The 23529-nt window shown below is 27.6% G+C and overlaps 2 protein-coding genes across 3 annotated transcripts in view; one reads left to right on the top strand and one right to left on the bottom strand.

Annotated features, from left to right (window-relative positions):
• The window catches only part of LOC113549817 (E3 ubiquitin-protein ligase UBR4), a 31387-nt gene extending 31248 nt beyond the window's left edge, over positions 1 to 139 (top strand). For both annotated transcript variants that reach the window (XM_026951290.1, XM_026951288.1), the window contains exon 72: positions 49 to 139. In XM_026951290.1, the coding sequence (XP_026807091.1) occupies positions 49 to 113 (65 nt within the window). In that variant the 3' untranslated portion in view covers positions 114 to 139. The remainder of the gene's footprint in view (positions 1 to 48) is intronic.
• Positions 140 to 329: 190 nt separating this feature from the next.
• LOC113550260 (gustatory and odorant receptor 24) lies at positions 330 to 16803 on the bottom strand. The gene is made up of 7 exons (XM_026951993.1): positions 16686 to 16803; positions 13894 to 14150; positions 10258 to 10530; positions 6859 to 7161; positions 1872 to 1946; positions 500 to 589; positions 330 to 435 (listed from the first exon to the last, which is right to left on the bottom strand). The coding sequence occupies exons 1-7, from the start codon at positions 16801 to 16803 to the stop codon at positions 418 to 420; spliced, it is 1134 nt and encodes a 377-aa protein (XP_026807794.1). The 3' UTR covers positions 330 to 417.
• Positions 16804 to 23529: the final 6726 nt, after the last annotated feature.

Below are 23529 nucleotides of genomic sequence, written 5' to 3'. Positions count from 1 at the left end.
AATTGTTATAATGTTGTCTTAAAACCAATTTCATTTATTTTATTACAGGTTTGAGTGTAGCGGATCCACCAAATCACATTAAAAACATTTTGAACACTTACCTTCGTCAATGAAAAATATGTTATACCTAGTAAATTGATAAAAAAAAATCACCATTATAAAATTATTTTAATTATTTATTCACAATATTTATTTTACATGTGATTATTTTATAAGTTCATTAATTATAAGAAATTGGAAATTTAAATTCTAAAAAATAAATTAAAATATTAAAATAAATAACAATGAATATTTTTCTTATTAAGAACAAATGCGTCACATTCTAGTGATGTCATTATATAGTGTTGTTGTTATTATCTTCTACGGGGCTCGGCATGGTAAACGAAGAATTCAGTTGTATGAGAACTATTAGATACGTCAAAAGCAAGATAAAATCTGAAAAATAAAATATTTATAATTCACATGATAGTGACTTTTGATTAATGCCGCTTCTACTCACTGAGCCAAGCAATCCTCTGTTGATTTCATAGAAGCCAATCACATTCACGTTCGGTTGATATTGATTCACGGCATTTAAGAACAACGTTATCTGTTTATATGTAATAAAAAAAATATATATTTGTATTGAAGCAACCCATTAACATGACAATCTCTTTCTATTTTTATCCGTAAAAGCAATTAGGGGGTAGTGCATATAAAACCGCATAAGTGACATCTCGTGGGCTATTGAAGGGTAAATCAAATTTCAACTGAACAATTTATGAAATAAAACAGATGAGCACACATTTTTGATTCATTTGTGTGTCGTATCGCCTCGACACCCTTGATTGTCATGTATGCAGGGCGAATGTTTTTGAAAACATTTTTTTACATAGTTTCATGTTGTTAAAAAAACGTTTTAATTAAAAAATTATATTTTTAAATATTTTTTATCCTTAATTTTTTTACTTTTTTGAATGACAACATAGTTTTAATTTTATATTCCAAAGCAGAATAATTTTCTGAGTATTTTGATACATAAAAATTGAATTTAGGACTAGTAGTTTATGAGTTATACGTATTTAAAGTTAAGACAAACAGAGGAGTGGGCCATTTTGTGGGGTAACCCCGTACCACTCCACTCCACGCATCAAAACTTTAAATACTTATAACTCATAAACTACTCGCCCTAAATTCGATTTTTGTGTATCAAAGTACAAAAGGTCTCTTTTGTGCGACGACGTGAAACGTTTTTGAAATGACACATCATCACAGACGAGAAACCTTGTCACTCTTTTAAATAAACCGAAATGAAGCACCCGAACGACCTGACGTTTTTGGTGGGTAGAGATAGTACCGAAATATTTGCTCTGCTAAATTCTAAAACACACTTCAAAGTATTACTTATAATATATATATATTCATGTACTACACTATTATGTATACATATTGCAGCAGATGTCAGTATTACACCCTAAAGATTTCTGTACCGGGCCGGCGGCACCGTTCTTCTGTCCGCGGCGAACAGTGCGTGCGTGAGTGAGTGTATATAATAATAATAGAGACTGTAGGTGGTGTATGTATTGACGTTTAAGTTGAATACACGCATAGACGAACACCATTGCTGTGCGCTCACCACGCTGTTATTGTGTTTATACGCCGATGAGAGACGATGAGAGCAAAAACAATACAAATGTAGTTGGGTCCGATGTTATGCCGGTCACCCGCTACCTACTCTCGTCGGATGTCAAGAATCGCGGTATATCGCGCATAATATTACGTATTTTATCATCGCATTACAATATATCGTGGGGTGTCAATGGTATTGGATTACCTTGCGAGGTGAGCGCGTATATACTATATACACATGTATTATAGTATACTTACTGTACCTGAATGTAATTCGATGTTGTCCATCTGGCCAACGACTTCAATTTCAGTATGAGTAGTATCACGCTGTCGACGCACTGCGAGTAGCAGGATGGCACATAAAAATAAAAATAAAACTACGTTTACTCAGATAATATGTGTTATGTATACATGTATTATTACTATCAGTGTTTTTAGTATATTATAATATAGCCGTAAATCACTAAATCCTCATTGGTACGAACTAGGCATGATCTGCACCGATGTGATGGCCGGAGGAGAGGGCGACGGAAATTTGACGTGGGTATCGATGAAGCGATTATTGCATCCGATCGGGGTTCATACAGTGGGGGAAATTTTATTCAAAACGATTTCTTGGGCCATCGAAGGTTAGAATATACTTTTAACAAACCACCACAGTTAAAATGTTGGCTCAGCTTGCCTCTTGGTATAATATGCGTATCTCTTATACTGACATACTGCGGCTGTAATACCTATATATCTAATATATATATATATACAATGTATTCGAATTAATTAGCAATTTATTATGACCTGCAGTGGGGCAAATATGAGGAGTCAGAGATCCCGATAATCTCTAGATAATGTTCCCGGCCGATAGGAGTACAATATATATTCTTAAAACGATCAACATTTAATTTTTAAACAATATTCTGTTAGTCTTCTGAATATTTTTCTTATTTTAATCACTGCAGGTTATTCCTAATGGAAATTAAATTAAAATATGATGATAGTAGTACTTAATGATGACAGCTTAAGCCCCCTGTGCTCTCAGAAATGTCAAACGATTTTCGGTGTAATAATTCTTCACGACGACCTCCCATTTTATCTATGTAAAAAATATCTCAGCCCGTAAAAATGTATAAAATAAAATATTACCTACCATTGCCTGGTAGTTTTCACCTATCAGTTTTTAGTTAGTGCTATTGATTAATTTTTTTTCATAGGACATTTAAGACGACGGCTGTAGTGTCAATCTGCAAGCAATTCGTTATGTGTACCTATCCCTAATTATATTAATATATTGCGAATTGTGACTATACCTATCGAAATTAAACACATTATCGTTCTTTGTTCTTGGCAGGTATATTTTTAATAATTGTCACAGGTGTATTATTATTACTGTAATGTACTTATAATAGTGTATATTCAAATACTACAGTTGTATATTTACTTATTATTGTAACGGTACCTATAGAATTATCATATTATACCTATATTTAGCATTTTTAAATAGGTAGTGAATATCAACAGCTAACACTACTTTAAATTTCTGTTTTTGTTTGTAAAATTGTAGTATTTATTATTTATTTAATGTTATTCTACAGTTAACTATGTTGTAGGTACCAATATTATTCACCAGTAAAATGATCCAAAATCACCTAAATAAGATTAACTTATGAACAAATCGATGGAAAATAAAAAAAACAAAGAAAACAAGTCCACTCTTGTAATTTTCACAATGCGTAAATCTGATTACCCACCTGTTACGCTTGACAACAAAGTTATTCCATCAAAAAACGAAATAAAATACCTAGGGTTAATATTTGATGAACGTCTCAACTGGAGCTCGCATTCAAAACTCAAACGCAAATCTGTTAACTTTAGAGTTCTAGACTGCATATCCTGAGAACCCTTTTAAAATCAAAACTATTCTTAACTAATAAACTTATTATATATAAATCAATACTCCGCGCGTCCGGGCTGGCTCTACAGCATCCAACTTTGAGGTACATCTAAGCCATCAAATACAAAAACACTGCAAGTATTTCAATCTAACTACTTCCGCCTAATAACCTTTCTGCCCTTTGGTACCTATATAATACTAATAAAAACCTCCACAAAGACCTGAAGCTACCAACACTTAACGAACTGATCAAATTCTAAATCCTTCTACATAAAATTCAAAGCTCCACAATTCACATCACAATCTATTAGTTAAAAGACTAATGGTAACGACCTAGAGACCTGCTATTGGCATAAGAATATCAACTTAACTTCAGGTAGCACTGCTGGGAACCTTCCTATTCTAATTCTAAACGTTATTATCATACTGTTATCACACTTACTTATTATACCATGTTTATTGTATGTATAGATTGTAAATAAATTGATTTAAAAATTAAAAAAAAATATTATGCACAAAAAGACTGACTTTGCATGACTGTATGAGGATCTCATATATATATATATATATATAATATATACATCTAGTGCAAATAGCAAAACGTACTAATCCGAAAAGACGAAACACAACAATATTAAAATACTTTATATCTATTATAGCCTTATAGACAAGGGCACCCGCAGGGGGGGGACAAAGGGCCATTTACTGGAAATTTTTTAAAACTATTGTTAGTTTAATGCCACGTATATTAATTATAACATAATTTTATTGAAATTAATTTATGAAGTATGACATAATATTGTTTTTTTTTCTATGTAGTTTATGCTATTTTAGAATTGAGACACTAGAAATATATTTAAATGAAAATTTAATATACGTAACTTTTTTGATTTGGTTTTAGAATTTTGATCGTGCCCCAGTGTGGGATTGTATCCTGCGAGCGTGCTTGCTTATAGGTGGTATTTTCAGTTCTGAATTGTTGATTGAAAATATTGTAGGTAATCATTAAATCATAACAATCATAAGTCATAACATAATGATCAGATTTCGTAAACACGTGCCTACTTTTTACTATGTCAATATAATAGGTATATTATTCATAATATATGTTAATGTAAACATTGGTCTGAACGTTTTATAATTAGTGCAAAATGCACTTTTCTCCTTCGATGCAATCATGTCATAAACTCATAACTAAATTTCCAAATCACATCAAAACGCTATTCAATATTTTGATGTAACATGTAAACCATAAAAAAACTAACTATAAAACATGATGCACCATTCTCAAAAATGTTTACGGAATAACGTTTTCAGTTTTTTTCAATTTACCTACAATCTATATTAAATATATAATGCAATAAGAAAATTTAACTAAAAGAAAAAAAATGGCACGTTGAACCGTTACATGAATAGAAAACATATCCATTTATACCACTCTATAAATATATTTACATACATACATATTAGTATTAAGTTATAATAACATTAATAAATTATTTAAAATCTGAGTTTGAGAATTTATTTTTTTCTTTTGTATTTTTAAATTTGAGTATGAAGCAAGTTGAAGCAAAACGTTATATTTTCCATATTAAAAACGAAGTCGGCTGTAATAGGTTTTTAAATAAGCTACTGTTTTCATCTCAGGAATATAATCATATTGTAAAAAAATGAAGACTAAATTTTTATTATTATTATTTTTTTTTAATATTGCTTATCGTAATTTTTAGGCTTACTGTAGCCTATAACTTATATCACACTGGTTTAAAAATCAGTTTGTTTATTTTATCTTATTTACGAATTAGTGCATAACTGTCAACTGATAATAACCAAACTCTACTTTTGTTTCGGATATTAACTGCACGTGCGCGTACCTACTTATAAACTGATAACGAAATTCATGCCTAAAAACGCGTATTGTACATTTTTGCTTAAATCGCTATTTTAAATATAAGCAGAAAATGAAAATAGTTTGCTCATACGTTTTGCACTGTAGCTTAAATAGGTATATGGTACCCGGTACCCATAACGTTCGAAATATGCGCCTATAGTATGGGCGTGGTCATATTGTGCGCAATCGCGCACTGCACCTTAACTTCCAACAATAGATCTTAATCCAAATAAATTAAAATATATCGTATACGATGCAGGTAAGTACCTGGTACCTATGCTACACCTTTACGGGCTTAACGCCAAACAATAATTATTCTTACCAAATTGTTTAGGTAATTTTAGTTAAAATGCATCTATACCTAGGCATTTATATAAGTCTATTAAAACTTAATCAGAAATATAGGTTTTCGTCCACTTAAAATAGATTTAAAAAAAATTGTTCGATGATTATTATAAACCTAATATGCGAACATCAAGTCGCGATAAGCTATTGAAAGTGGTAGTTTTATCGATTTTTCACTTTATTGACACACACTGAGAACTTCGAAACAAACTATATTATATAATATTGTCATAGGCGTAATTAGGGGGGCTTGGGTGGGCTTTAACCCCTCAACATTTTTGAGTAAATGTATGTGTTTATAAACATATTAGTATTAACTTTATTTTTGCCTACAATATAAAAAGTTTAATGTTTACGAATAATCATTCAAGTCAGTTGTAAACACCATTAGAAATAATAAATAATAATCTAATTAAAAAATATTTCCTATAAAACATTTTAATCTAGCCCCCCCCCCATCCTAAAGGACTATAGTTACGCATATGAATATTGCAATTTATAGGTACCTAACACTTATTTTATTGTAATTTTCTTAGGGTATAAATGCATACATATTTTGAAGATCTATAAACACGTTGCCTCTTATCTTCAAATTAGTATATTAATTAGTATAGATTTTTACCTAATAAATCAGTTTTACTTTGATGATACATTTTGAACATCAATTTCTATTATTCAATAGGTACATTTTTTTCTACAACCATATACCCAAGCACCGGGAACGCTGTATTTGTATGTGAGCAGTCCGTCGTCCACTACTTGCAGCAGTACTTACTACTACTTAACCTAATCGGCGTGGTCCAGCAACTGCCGGGTCCTATTAATGATTATACGGTATACGAAAACCCTAAAAGCGAATTTATAGTCACGTGTAGTGCTATTAATAAAGAAATACCCTAAAGAATATTCGGGAACAATCGAGATATATGGATTTCAGTCGTCAAGATATAGGCCGATATATATATATATTATATTTACCTACCTATTTGCATATTATTATTATATATTATATATTATTTTATCAAAGTTCGTGTGAATGAACGACGAAAATAATTACTAGTTACTACTAATAATAATAAATAATAAAATAATACAATAATAATAGTTATGGTAAGCGGTAACCGACTTTTTTGGTCTGACTGTAACCGCAATCGCAGTACACGTACAGAAACGTGGCGTTGCAGACGAGCGCCACCAAGGCGGACGCGAGCGCTTCGTACCGGCGCAGTCTAACGAGCGTTGCGCCCCACACGGCCAGCGCGTACACGCTCAAGACGACCACGATGGTTGTGTGAAATATGCAAAACGTCACTGTGGCTGACATGTAATCGCCGACCCCGTGAACCAGCCGACTCATCTGCAGCCACAGCAGACGGTAGTCTTCGATCGACCGGGCGCCGAATCTGAAACTGTCGTGCCTGTCCAACTCCTACAATATTATATTATATTATTATTAATAGCCACTAGTGTACGAACTAAGATAGCTCGACAATTTATCACAATATAATAAAGTACACGCCTATATATGTTAAGTTATAATTAAAATTTAAATTGGTTTATATTTAATAGACACGTATAAAACAACTACTATAATTGTATATAATGTACTTAAATGGTTAATCTTTATTTCATACGATATCAACATACTTTTAAAAATGTTTTCTCGCTCCAAGTGCATTTTAACTAGATATTAAAACATATGTATTTTTCACTTTTTTACTAAGCTTGTACGAGATGGACTCAAACGTAGTAATAACCTATTACGATTTGGAAAATGCTCAGTCACATTTAAATAAATTTAATAATCGTGTTAAGCATGTAAAGTAAAAACATTTTTATTTTCATCTAAAAATTAATACTTAATACGTGGATGAAAAAAAAAAAAAATTTTAATTAATTATTCTAAAAATATTTTCGATTTATTTAAAATTGAATGTTCAATGCCAGTCGTTTTATCGGTGAAATTCTTTCCAGCGCCATAAGCAATGGTTATAATAAGCTTGTACTATAATACAAATAATTGTAAGCCGATAAGTAGGTAGGTATTATTATATTGATTACTACATAATTTCACGTGCCTTCATCATCGGATCCTTTTATTTTCTTATTTCATTATTTTTAGTAATCATTTTGTTTTACATAAAACAAAAGTAAAATATTTCTCTATAGATAACAAAACCAATCCTTGCTCATTTAACAGGAAACTTTAAATTTTTGTACATTATAGTCAATTGTTAAGATGGCAAATAAGTTTATTAATAAAACTATAAAAGTTGTTTGAAAAGAAGGCTATCTGAATTTGATAATAATAATATATTATCATGTGTTGTCATTTAAAATAAAGAGTAAGTTTTATTGCACGTCTGTACATACCGAAACGGTAAATATTTTGAGAATTGGCTTGAAATGTGTATTTTAGTGTTTTCTATGTTCATCAAAACTCCCCATTTTAATCTATAACTATTTTGCTGAAATATTTTGTGTTAGATAGGTACCTACTATATATTTAAGTGAAACATACCGTATTGATATAATTTATAATCGTCAGACACTTTAATAAAGTTTAGTATACATATACCTATTCGCTATATACTATTATATGGAACCTACCTATATAGAATGAAGCGCGTTGTCGAATAACACTCTACATATGTATATACATCTGTATAAATGATGTAGCCATGTTGGTACCTATATCGGCTATATCCTCTATTATATGGTCTATTCCTTTATGCGTATTCCATTTGCATTGTGTTTAGTCGAAGCCGTATTATAGGTCATTGTAGGGACAACGAGACGGGTCCTGGGGAAATAAATAGATAGAGCGAATAACCTACAAAGTATATGTTGATAATAAATATATATACTATGTGTATGGGAGCCGACATGACATATAGCAGCAATGGCCCGTATTGTGGCGTTGTGGGTGGTTTTCCGGGTTCAAATCCATCTACCCGCCCACTTTTTTTTTCTGCTTATTCGTTTGCATTTTATTTTTATCATGAAACACCACCATATTAACTAAAAACTACATAGGTACATACCAGTCGCCCACGTATAAAAAATTAAATTTGACGATAGTATGATGTAAAATAGCAGCTACATACAGAATGTTTCTAAGATGAATGAGGTCAACAATAAAAGTGTACTTACGTGATGGCCTAATAAAGATTTTTTTTTTATATTTTTTTCCTATCTTCAAAATCTAGGTGTATTTAAATTATTCTTAGAATATTATTTTAAATTTAAAAATAAACACTCGAATTTTAAGTGTGCTAAATTCTCATACGAATCAAAAGGTGACATTGTTTTTGAACTTATTGCACGTTATACAAGTTGCCGTCTAATAAAAATTGGTGTAGCACATCGATTTGTTTGAGAACTCAGTTGATAAACAGAGATGATATTTATTTGTTGTCATCTTAATTAAGTAGTATACAAATTTATACATGTTTAATTACACAATGCTCTAGATTTTAACATAATCATGATAAAATACCTACACTTTATTATGAAAATCAATTTGTATCTACAAGAGTTATTTATTTATTTAATGTGACCCCCGTTAACTTCGATGCACTCAAAATAACCATATATGCATATTCAACGTGAGTGTAATTCATTATTCAAAATATAAAACACTTTAATTTTAAAAATAAATTGAAAACGTTGTTTAATGGCGGCAAGTGTTGGACTAAGTCTTTAATAAAAACATAGGTTGTTTTTATGTATGGAGTACGAGGAATTCAATATTAAAGATAAAAATATTATTATATTACATTAATAATAAGTAAAAAAAAAATGTATATCTTATCGAGTCAAAATAAGTATATCACTGTGATTTCTAAAAAATTTGGATTTCTGAATAAATACACAAATAGTTTTTTTTTATTTCAAATTTATGACATTGCGTATAAAAGTCACTATATTTTATAAAATACCTAAAGGCTAAAATACATAATTTAAATTTATTGCGATAAATTGTATTATTAAAAAATCTGTTAACCTAACTTATAATTTTTTTATTATTTCATTATTTGTATCAATTAAGAATGTAAAAATTGCAAATTTTATTATAATTTGTAAATCACTTTATTTAATCACAATTAATCTGTTAAATGACTAAAAATAAATTTAACTTATATTATCTTGTAGAATTCTCATACAAATCGATTAGTCATACAACTTTTTTTTAAACAGCGACTCGATCATGAAAAATGCGTGGCAAATTATGACTAATGTCACATCTTGATTCGTATGAGAATTTCACAAAGAATGTAATTCGAGCGTTTATTTTTAAATTTAAGATAATATCTTAAAAATTATTTAAATGATAAAGTAAAAAAAAAATTCTTATAGTACCTATTATATAACATATGTTGTCATTTAGGGACCATAATATTATCTTCCATCACACTCAAACGCGTGATTTCTATTTATAATAACTAATAAGTCTGTAACCGGTAAGCAGTAATTACTGTCTTCCTTATAGGAAATTTTATAAAGCGTAGCTTGTAATTTGTACCGTTTGTAATTTTTTCTTGTATCCGTCGATTGTGGCCTCAATCACAATTGCACCCACGAACCAAAATCCCGCAATGAAAACCATGATTGAAATACTTTTTATCGTGCAAACGAGTACATGTAAGTCGTTTATGGTCGATGATGACCACGATATTGCAACTCCTGTGATCAATAAGAACACGATTATTGATCGATAAATTCTGTTCACTCGTTTCTTGACGATCACGATCATAATAGTACCATCCAAATCGCCGATCACTCTATTATAATTGTCCTGGGACAAAAAGATAAATTAAATAGTAATAGCAATAATAATTGTTAATAAAAAAGGACAGGTATAAATGTATAAATAGATTATATTATAATATGCTAGAAATGTAAATATTATACTTTTAGCTATAAGTTTAGTAAGTATCAATAACTGCGGGCTACGGCCAATGTATAGTAAACATAATATACTATAACGCTTATGATATATATTTTTAAAGCTACCCATTATATTTTGCAAAATACATTCAGTTCTATATTGATATATAGTTATTATAAACGTGCATTTATAAAGTTTTTCATTACGTTTTTTTTGTTTGGTCAAAAGTGAATATTTGTTATCATAATATTATGTCACAATTTGATTTGCTATACCTAATATAACAATTATATAGCTATTTATAGTATTATTTTATTTATGTTTATAATGTGCAGCAATAATAAATTTGCCTATTCAATTGTAAAGTAAATTATCTGTGTGTACTTAATAGGGAGTGTAATGTTTTTTTCATGAATACATTTAAATAAATTTTAAAAAAAAATCTACTCAACCAACAAAATATTATGTGAAATAGAAGAATAATAATGATACAAAACATTTTGTTCGTGTTTACTATCGTCTATCAAGCATTTAGAATTCATTTCCAGCAATTTTGTAATGTAATTAAATCCATTTGTAGTTTGTAAAAATTAAAATATTCATTTTATGTTGTTATTTTTCCAGTTTCCACAATAGTTGATATTAATGTTGATAATATAGTGTATATCTACTGTATATATATATATTACTTTAACATAGTCTGTAATATTATAAACATTATTCACATAAAAATCATATTCGTATTATTTAAAAGATATAGCCATCATTAAAGTAATATTATTATATAGAGATTTTTTAAAAAAAGAAATTTATATGACGCAATTTATAGAATGTCTTGTTGTATAGACTTCTCACTTAGTTGTTGATGATATCTTACATTTGCAGCGACTTTAGTTAAAAATCTCAAATGCCACTGTAGCGAATCCTGTTATGTTCAATAATTTATCATATTATACTTATATAATGTTATTATGTCAATTTAGAAAAAACTCATAATAAAAAAATATACGAAGCGACCTAAACATTAAATATTATTGAGAAGAAACCAAAATATATGTTATTTGATGAAAAAAAGTTTATATTTATATTACATAGTGGTATAAGATATCCAATATATATTATTTATGAAAACAAATAATAATGAAATATTACAATTTTACAACTAATTTTATTAATTAACTACTGTTTCCACTTAAAATTTCAAAAGTTTAAATGGTTATTAATTTTAAGTAAAACCACGTATCCTATGTACAATATTTAAATATTTAAATCTAGATTCCTAAAACTATATAAAGGTAATACATACAATTTTTAGAGACTTTTTACTACCAAAAAATAAACAATTATCAGAAACGTTATGCATAAAAAAGAGGGTTTTAAGATAAAGGTTTATCAAACCATTACATATTGTCATAGATTTGTTTTTGCAAGTAATTAAAAAGGGATAATATGATTAAGTTTACCTACTACTTTTGATTTGAATAAAAATTTATATATTTTCAATACTACATAAAATAGTTCATATTTTTACTTTATCAGTTAAGTATCATTTTAAATTATTTAAATATTTACGTTAACCTTTAATTTGTATTATTATAAAATTAAAATTAGTCACGCGCGATAAGTGTAACACAATATAAAAAAATTATGTAATTAATTTGTCACGTCACATTATTGAATATATATTTTGTTGGTGCTTTATAATATATAATCCATTTAATAGATGCATGTTACTACATACATTTAATATTAAAATTTAAAATATTACCTAATAAAATATTATCAGCAGTATTCAAAATGAACCTTTATGATATCTTTATTACTTTCAAATTATAAGGTAGGTATAATTTAAATACATAACTTACTGAATACCTACCAACAATATTTAAATTTGAAAGGATACGTTTGTATTAAAAAGTACATATAGAATATAGATTTTAGATTATAACATATAAATATATATATATATATATATATATATATACAGAGTGATTCTTTTATCAAACAACACTCATTATTTCAAAAAGTATTAGTGTTTTTGAAAATATTTTTTTACATAGTATCAAATAGTTAAAAAAAACAACGTTTTTATTAAAAAATTATATTTTTAAATATTTTTTATCCTTATAATTCCTTGTAAAATTCGAATTTAAGGTGAGTAGTATATGAGTTATACTTATTTAAAGTTTAGATAAGCGGAGTAGTGGACAAACATTTTGCGGGGTAACCCCGTACCACTCCACTCCGCGCAACTAAACTTTAAATACATATTACTCATATACTACTCTCCCTAAATTTGATTTTTATGTATCAAAATACTCAAAAAATTATTCTGCTTTGGAATATGAATTTAAAAATCTATATTGTCATTAAAAAAAATTAAAAACTTAAAAAATTATAAGGAATAAAAATATTTAAAAATATAATTTTTTAATAAAAACGTTGTTTTTTAACAATTTGAAACTATGTAAAAAAATATTTTCAAAAACATTAATATTTTTTGAAATAATGAGTGTAGTTTGATAAAATAATCACCCTGTATATATTCATTTTAATTTAAATAAAAAATATACAATACATATTATAAGCAAAATAAATATACTAGAAATGGGAAATAAAAATTGTTGAACTGATGTGATTAAGAAGCTATCCATTAATGACGCTTAGCTTGGAATTGATTCGTTGGAGGATTAATTTAGAAGATCTCGAAACCATTTTCTTTTCAGTTCATGAAAATAGGATTTCCAGAAAGTGAAGGATATGTAAGTCATTTATAAATGGACTGAAATTTAGTGGTTTTCTAATCTACCGTAAAGAAATATTTATAGAAGATTGCTGCTCATATCACAATATGAATTGAATTTTTAGATCAAGTTATTTGAATCCTAGTATTGGAATTTGCGTAATTAACAAGGATAACCTATACTTTCATTCGCAATTCGCACCCTATATGAATCAAATAACAGACGTTTAATAATATAATAAAAATATTTAAATATCATACCTATGACGTTGAAATTGTGTTTTCTAAGCATCTATTGAGTGTAATGCGATAGAATTAAAAAATATATTATATGATATAGTGTCTACATCTTTTAGACAGAAATATTTATATATTATTTTTTGTCCAGCGTGTGTAGGTGGCCCACTCTTGTGCATGCAGAGATGCTGAATATACAATAGGTATTTACATAATGTCTTATAGTATAACAATGTATGTAAAAAACTAAATAATAATAATATGCGCCCCTTAATATGGCGTCGTCTTACTTGAAATAGTCGCCACTCGTGTAGATATGCCTGGAGTTTGGTCGTCTCGAACCACATGATGACGGGCACGAAGGCGGATGGTGCGATCAATGTGCCATAACCGAACTTCAAAAGTATGCGATTGAAGTTGGACATGGCTATGGGAGGCGGTTGTCGGGATAACGTCTTGATCGCTGCAAACGTGGCATACCCGAACGTCGCGCCCGAGATTAACGTGTACATCGAAGACACAGACACGGTCTTTTTGCGGAAGACGCCTGCGGGAGCAAAGATAAGTATAGATAGTAATTTCAGTGTTTTTTTTTAGTGTTGTACTCTGTGTCAGTTTCAACAATTATACTTGTTTGTAGGTCATTTTTAAATCGTTACCAGGCCTATACCAGTCATAAATCATAATAAAAATCGTCTGGTCATATAACAGTTCAATATCATAATATTTTTTATTCTATACAGTCTATAGTCTATATATTATATACATGATATATGAATGTATTTATAGTATATTATATTATACATATGCACTATGCACATATTTCTATACTATACAGTAATATATATAGTGAAGTATTATATAGAAGTTTGTGTGCATACATTTAATATGTAGTTGGCAGGTGATAAGATTTAAAACATAAACAATCAAGAATGTAATTTTTTTACCACGTTAGACCACATCCAGATACTCATGTGAAACATGTGTTTCTGACAATGTTTCTGATTTCCCGTTATAATTGGGTACGTAATAGAATTCTAGCATACACATTTCTGGCAAATGTATTATACTGTAGGCTTTGACGTGGCTTTAGACTTTCTTTTTGATATTTTGATTTGAAATTAGAAATTTTTGTAATATTTTATTAACACGTTTGAAAAATTTGAACTAAAAGTTCATGTCTTGTGATTGTAATTTGCCCAAACGTCATTGACCATTGTGCCACATAAATATTATATTTTTATTATTATTAATTGCTCTTTATTTAATATATATATATATAAGATGTTTAAAAAAAGCATACAAAAATATATGTTCGAGGAAAACAATCATTAATGTCAAAAATGATACTATTTGTTCATATTCATTATTATTTAAGCACTATTATTCTGTTTTTATGTATTTTCAAACCATATTATTGTATTCATTTTCAATTTCATACATTTTGAAAATTTGTTAATAATTATTTCTGATATAAATAATAACTTACTGAAGATATCTTCTTTTCATTACAAGCTTGCTTAAAGAGAGATGTAAATGTAATCAGCTCGACATATTATTATTTAAATTAATTTTTATTTATGTGTCCTACCTAAGGTCCTAAGTTGAGTTTAATAAATTATTATTATTATATCCATATTCAATGTTTTGATTATATAATATATATGTAATTATCACACGCTTTAACCGTTGTAATGAAGCAAAACTCTGTGGGGGGAAGGGACGTTACCTATACCCTGTAGTGTACTCATCATTACATACAATTCTTAAACGAAATTTATATATTAATTATTATAACACACGGTGGTATAATAACAATTAATAAAGTATAGTAGGTACCTATATCATATTTCCATAATAATGTAGGCCAACTTAGCGGGCAGGGCGCGGCGACGCCTGAAGTACGCGTAATATTGTGTACGGTACAGTTTGTAGTGGTTTTATTTTTTTTTAATTTCTGTTTTTACATTTGTATTATCCCCTTGAATCGGTTTTTTACCGGGAAAACATGAGTTAGATGTAAAAAATTAAATTAAAGCATTAAAAAAAGAGACATTATTCGCAGAAATGCTTCGCGTGGCCTGTCACCGTTTCGAAAACTACTATTAAATATCGGTCTCCGCAGAAAAATAGTAAATGCACGAAGAGTACACGGTTGTGTAATAATAATAATAATAATATGTACGAAAACGTTGATAATAATAATAGTAACGACGATGACGATGATAGTGCCTAATAACAGTAAACGCTGCACACTACACAATAATATTATTATAATGGAGATAGTACTGGAGTACGTTGATATAAACGTTCTCTGCGACAATAGTACTAGAATGCAGTGTTAACAATAATTATTATGATATAAACAATAATATATGTATAATATATATAGATAGATCTAGTGACGAAAATGGTGCAGTACTCACGCGTCGAATGCGATTATTTGAAATGATTTTAATCGTCGGTACCGTGGTGGACCGCCAACAATCCGAAATCGATTTATAGATAAAGCGGCCATGCTTGCATACGAATAGCTTATAATATGGATGCAGATGGGTTTAAGACTAATTTATTATGACGAAATGCGTCACAAATCACGATTATAAAATATCTTCAGTGGTGAACTATAATGAGTCTATAAAAACAATTCAGCCTGGAAAAACTATTTGACCAGCTCTCAAATTTCTTTCGTACAGGATATATTTAGTGATTTTTTTAAGGTATAAATGCATATTTATTTTGAAATTTTAGAGACCACGTTACCCTCAAATTAGTGATTATTGAGCAATGTACATAGTTTTAATAGTTTTTTGTATAATAAATCTCTTTTGTTTTTAACAACGTCAATAATTTCTTCAACATAAATATTTTTCTCTATACAATCATAACTCATAAGTAGGATTTTCTAATAATTGTAAGTACACTGTTAGCCGTGCCCATCGGAAAAAATTATGGTATTTCGCCAGCATGGTCCACCACTGACTATTATTTTAATAATCTAACTAAAAAATAGTTTAAAAAAAAAATAATAATAATAATAATAATAATAATATACGATATTAATATACTGTTAATGAAGTACCGTTTCGATTTCTCGTGTACGGACAAACGCCCAAAACGCGAAATGCCACAAAGAACGGACCGCACAGATGGTCGAAAAAAGAACGCGTAGCTGCCGGCACGTCATCAATCGTCGACATATTTCTACCAAATACCAAAAATATTTTAACGAGTTAGACGACACTATAAACCTATATCGATACGATTTATGAATATTCCATTCCGTGTAGTAAATGTATTCAATAATATGTAATCACGACGTTGTTTGTATTATTTTCTCGCGAAAATCATACCTTTTAAAAACTATTTTTTTTAATTATCCACTTTACGGATAATATATTTTTTTTGTAACGTAAATAGTATTGGCTCATGTATAGTATGAATTATTATTAAAATGTACACACGATTAAGATCAATGCACGAACGCTCTAACCTATATATCTATGTATAATATATGCAGTAAGTGTAGCTATTTATTATATCCATCAGCTATGTATATAGAAAGCATTTTAGTATACACATATTATTATAAACGCGTTAGAGGACGACGATTATCAGGGAGGGAACGTAGTTCATTTCAAAATCGATTTGATAACCATTAACTTTGAACGTTAGGAGGGTGTGCTGTATAGTATTATTATATATTTGTACATAATTATGCATAATTAATAACACAAGCGTTGTGTATAATATTGTATATCTGTCCAATTATTGTGTACCTATATACACATAAGTGTAATATTATAACGCGCGATATTGGTTTTTAATCTGGATTTTAACCGATCACGATTGTACATTGTACACGTATAGATGTACTGTATATTATACACGTTAGTGAGTATCATCTTAATATTGGATTAATATAGGTACTTAAGTCGTGTATGTATAATATTTTATAATCGTCTACTTTATTTAGAATTTCATGAAATTCGTACCACGAGTATCCGCCTTATTCACGATAGGTCCGTCGCACCGCCGTTCTTGTTCAGTGTTTTATCGAACAAACAAAATAGTAATTATACACCGTATAATGGTAAATTAGTAACACCAGTATTATTAAACTGAATATAAATTATATATTAGGTAGGTAGAATATCATATATCATATCATACCTATACATGGTATACATGGCTTATAATATACGACTAATACGCAGTTACTAACAGTTGGTGCCTCGTCTCTTGACGCGAGCAAGCGACAATAAGAGTACTTACCATTTAAACACTATAAGAGGTGCTTTCGGCACTGTAATTTGGCATGGGTAACTGTGTGGTATTTATGCGGTATGCAATAAGATAAAACAATACTGCCACGGGCCTCAGTATAGATATATAATACATATAGATTATAGACACATAAATAGGTAGGTACGATCGCATTTATGCCAATATAAAAATCTATTTTTTTAAACACAAACTTCGAAATATCATTTATTATTATTAATATTTAAAAAAAAAACCTGCAAGCACATATATCTTAACCAGTTGTACCACTACTAAATCATAGTATATACAATATATTACATTAGATTTAAACATTAAAACATCCTAGCCTCTAGGTATAATATCCTAGAAAACTACAGGCGTGATGCGAACGTCGACAAGATTAAAATGACGACAGCCGAAATATCAAAAGCTTAAAATATTGACCGTTGTTGGAATTTTTTTAAATCACATCGTAAACAATTATTATTTTTTCGATAAAACAATAAAAATAAAAATTATTATCAAAAAAAAAGTTAGATATTTTGAATTTTGTTTTCTGGTAGCAAAAATTACATGTTTTCAATTAATTGTTTTTATAATGTGTATCATAAAATAATAATTTATTAATATATAGTAACAATAACTGATACCTTTAATAATTTTAATTGTATCATGGAGTAAAAAATGAAAAAATATAATTTTTTTATATTTAATATTAGTTATTTTAATAATATTTTTAAGAAATAAGTGGTGTGATTTGTCTCGGAAGTTTTATAGAGTCGTTCAAATTTCGTTACGCTTCACATTACTTTTAAATCAGTCGTCAACGACGCCGATGACGTGAAAACATAATTAGTTGTTAATTTGCTATTGATCTATATTCACGGTTGAGATTTCGTTAAATTGTTTAATACTATATACAATATACATACTTAATTATCGTAATTTCAATATTGTGAACGATAACGTGAAAATTTCTTGTTCAAAAATTGTCACAATCGCAAATCTTACGATGGTTAGATGAATACAAATAAAATTGACACAAGTACATCATATACCATACATAGTGTATGTATGTAGGTAATGTATCTAACACTATATGTTTATTCCATAGATCACAAATTCTTGAATTTCGCATGTTAGTAATTACTAATATTATTATGTAAATTAAAATTGGTTAAATTATACTAAAATGTAAATAATTAAATAATTGAAGGTTTATGTTGGTTTCTTAAAATAATGAAATATTCATATATTAGATTTAGATGCGTGTTTAATGTGTGTATGTTAATATTAGGAAATTAAATAATATTTATTGCGCTTATATTTTAACCGAGAATCGTTGTTAAAATATGTAGTATTATATGCAAATTGTTTGACCGTAATATAAATTAAATCATCGATTTTAAAAAGGTCAATCAAAATATATTCTCTCAAGCGTTTTAGAATAATATAAATGTTTATAAATGTTTTGATAATAATTTTTACATGAAGTTTGGACTGCATAAAATGTTCTGCATTCATTATTTACCGAAATAATAATAATATAAAATTATGAAGATGATGTTAAATGAAAATTCATATTCAGCGTTCGTGGACCGATTAATAGTATAATATATTTATAGATACAGTAACTATAACTTAAAATTTCAAAATAAAATTGATCAAAAAATAATCAAGGTTGAGTTTATGTTTATTTAACAAGTCAAAACTTAAAAATCGTACCGGTAGAATTTACATGCAAATAAGGTATTATTAGTCAGAATGTACAATTTATATTTTTATTTTTTGTCAATTAAAGTAATTAAATAGATGAATTCTATAATAATATATCAAAATAAATATTATTGTTGAAAAACAATTATAAATTATAAATGTTCAAATTATTATTTAAAATTCTATGAATGCAATGTATTATACTATATAGTATATATACATATATCCATGCAGTACTTACATGCATTACTTATTTAACATTATTGAGCCTGGGGGTTATGCTCTCACACCCCCTAATACTCTCTTTAAATCATATAAGAAATGTTTATAAATAAACAATTAGAAAAATATAAAAATAATAAGTTAATATAAGACATATTATGTAATTACTATACCTACCTTTTAAATATTATTAATATTATTTAATAAATATATATATATATATTATATTTAGAAATAATAACTAACTCAAAGGGATAATATAAGTAAATAAATAAAAAAAAAAACATAGATTTTTAACTATTTATTTAATTTTATGCTTTTTGTACAACAATTTTCTTCCGTGTCTCGTTAACTCAAGTTTATCTAAGATTTTACAAAGCTACTTGGTATAAAACTATTGGGAAATGGGCATTATATTATGTTTTTCTCTTCGTCTTTCAACTATCTTTATATAAGTCCGAATAATTAAAACGTCATCTAGTATTAGATTTTGATTTGAACAAACATCAAAACAATGCAAAAATAAAAAACATTAAAAACTAGATTATTATTATTTTTATAGATGCGCGGTTTTGTAATAATCCATAAGACAGATTATGATGGTATTTCGCTCATTTTGATAAAAAAAAAGCAAAATAATGAAGCGTCCCGTGCGTTTCCCTTAAAAATAATAGTAAGGGTACGCTAAAATTTCTGAAAAATTAGTTGGGTTAGTCCTCCCTTCTGAGTCCTCCTAAGTCGAGCACTGTCTCCATGTTATTAATTATTGTATTACATTATTAAAACTTTTACAGTTTTTCATTATGTTTGAGCACGTCATACCCACTATTAGTTGCATAAGCTGTCTCCGTTTTACTAATTCCTCTTACTAGAAACTCCTATTTATTAAATTATATAAAATTTAAGTTTAAAAAAATTAGTTTAAAAAGTCCCATTATATAACACATTTCTTTGAACTTTTCTTCTTGACTAAATTCTGGTTATGCCATTGGACATGGCCATATTAGAGTCTACTTACAAAATGATTACAAAATGATTTAATCCACAAGATATTAAAATAATTTCATTTTAGTTTTGAACAATAAATCTTTTAATAATAGCTTTTTATTTCCTTTAAATTTTATTTAAATTATTATAATTAATTATTTTTAGTGACTTTTATTTATAAAAAGATATGATTCTATATTAAATATTAATTATTATTTATACATCGATTGTATAACAAAGAAAATCGTAAGTAAATAGACACTTTTATGTGCCTAATTATATTGGTTTGTTTATTATTAGTAGGATGTTATTAAAACATCAATCGATTGGATTTTTCGTATATTTAATTGTATATTCAATACTTTTGACTAGTCCATATATATGTTATAAATTTTATCGTAAATTAAATTCAATCCTGCTGATGAAGGCTGTCATTGAACATTGTTATTCTTATTAGATATGTGTGTGGCTGCATGTTTTTGCGTGTGTATATTTGTGTACAATATATACATAATACATTGTATATTATATATATAGCAGAGAAAATCAATCATAAACACATTTTATAGAGACCTAATAAGTTGGCGAGATGGACCAAAACACTTTATGTTAGTGTGAAGTTATTTACAATTATTGAGAGCAGCTCTACAAAATTAATTGCACAATATTCTAATATATTATGTAGGTTAAACATTAATAATTAGTTCATTATTTATATTTTAATTGTTGGGCGTTGACTGACTGTTATAATTTTAAAGATTTAAAGGTCTACGAAGAAAATAATTAAAATTAAAAATAAAATGTATCGCTAGAACAATTAAATAACACTTTAATATATTCATAGTTACATAATAAACTTTATTTAAAATATAATATGCGATTGTTAGACTAAGATTTCATAATTCTTCTTTTTCTTAAAAATTTAACGGTTTATTGAATCTATGCACTCAATAGTAAGCCTCTCTATTTTTCTTTTTCCAAAATCTAGCAAATTGTTGCATTTCCATGTATCAGTTTCATATCCTTTTCTTCAGTCTTTTCATCAGATTCTTGGTCTACTGTATGATCGTTTCTTGTTTATTTTTTCTTTCAGAACATTCTTTAATACATCTCAATTTTCTTTGCATATATGTCTCAAAAACTCCAATCACTTATATCTTATATTATATATGTTAGTATATTGGGTTACCCCTTACCCATATATGTGATATAGTTTTTATTATAGTTTTATTCGTATATTCCTATGTTAAGTCATTGTTCTACACCAGTCCTTTACAAATCTCAAAATTCTCGCCTTCATAATAGATTGATTTGTTTTTTTTTTTTTTATAAAAGAATATTTAATAGTTAAAAACAAATATTTATTACTCACACATATTTAGAGAATTCATACCTATTTAGCAAGCATGTTAAATTTAAGTTTGTATTCATCAAAACATTCAAAACTAATATTATTTTGTTATTTAGTTTTAATATTGAATCGAATTTTATCTATTATCAAATTTTAAGTTAAAAACAATAAATACTACGTCTACGCGCGTGTTTGTACATTGAATTTGTACGGTATTTTAATTTTAAGTGAGTTATCATTATATTATTTATTTATAAAAACGTAATGCATATTTTATTTTATGATAAAATATAAAATAACATAATTATTATATTCAATGATTTGATTATCACAGTTTTATAACTTTAATATATTTTAACAAATCTCGTTAAAATCTTAACTGAAAACGTATATAAAAAAAAACTGCATGGGCATTGACATTTTTAAATAATTGTAAGAATAACACTTATAAGGAAGCTAATACTTCTTAACGGATAAACAAAAATTGTATCATCCATAAATCCCCCCCCCCCAAAAAAAAAATATTTTGAAATTATTCGATTATTCGTATAAAAATGCAAATATAAAATAAAATATTCCGTGAATATTTTAGTTCTCTGATGCAGTTGTTCGCTTTTGAATTAAAACAATTTCGATTTTGTCTATGAATGGTTTTTCGTAATTTTATTTTTTCTTCGATTATTGTAGAAAATACTTGAAAAATTGTATTGCTTTCAGGCACATCAAAATAAAACGGCATCCTAAAATCAATGCATTCATTGCTCCGCTTAGAATTTAAATAAAAATATTGAAATAGAATAATTAAATACTTATGAAAATAAATAATAATAATACCTGTATACTTCGAATTTTAACTATGATAGGTGCTATTTGACAATTTAGATTTTTCCAATTTGTTTTAATACTATAAACAATTTTTATATTTCATATATTTTTTTTTTATGAAAAATCAATTTATTAAAATACTTAAATATACATACAATTCATATTTTAGAATAGTTTAGATGTGCTAAAACAAATGCACAACTTAAAATAGCACAAAAACTTATTTTAGTATATGCCCATTAATCATCTACCGTGGTATACAAATGTCAACAACATGAAACTTCATTTTTTTTTCCCCGTAAAACATGCTTAGTTACCTACAAATTATTTATAAATTTGGTGGCTAAGACAATATTAATTTATTATTATTATCAGACTTAAAGTTCAAAACATTGTCTGTATTTGTATACATTGGTGTTTTACGATGATATTTTAAAGTAAGTTATAATCAGTCATGCATTGTAATAAACCACATAATTAATAAATTATATGTGCTTAAATATTATTAGGAAGTAACCATTTTAGTATATCGTGGCATAACGATATACCCTTAAAGATA

The sequence above is a fragment of the Rhopalosiphum maidis genome, chromosome 1 (assembly GCF_003676215.2).
Source record: "Rhopalosiphum maidis isolate BTI-1 chromosome 1, ASM367621v3, whole genome shotgun sequence".
Lineage (NCBI taxonomy): Eukaryota > Metazoa > Arthropoda > Insecta > Hemiptera > Aphididae > Rhopalosiphum > Rhopalosiphum maidis.
The sequence above is the reverse complement of the archived record's forward strand: the minus strand, read 5'-3'. Positions and strand labels throughout refer to the sequence as shown.

Coding starts and splice junctions, on each gene's coding strand:
- LOC113550260 (XM_026951993.1), bottom strand. CDS start 16,803: ATGTCGACGATTGATGACGTGCCGGCAGCTACGCGTTCTTTTTTCGAC. Junction 10,531..13,893: donor ACGAGTGGCGACTATTTCAA/GTAAGACGACGC, acceptor TTTTTGTCCCAG/GACAATTATAATAGAGTGAT. Junction 1,947..6,858: donor GTTACAGTCAGACCAAAAAA/GTCGGTTACCGC, acceptor TGCTACTCGCAG/TGCGTCGACAGCGTGATACT.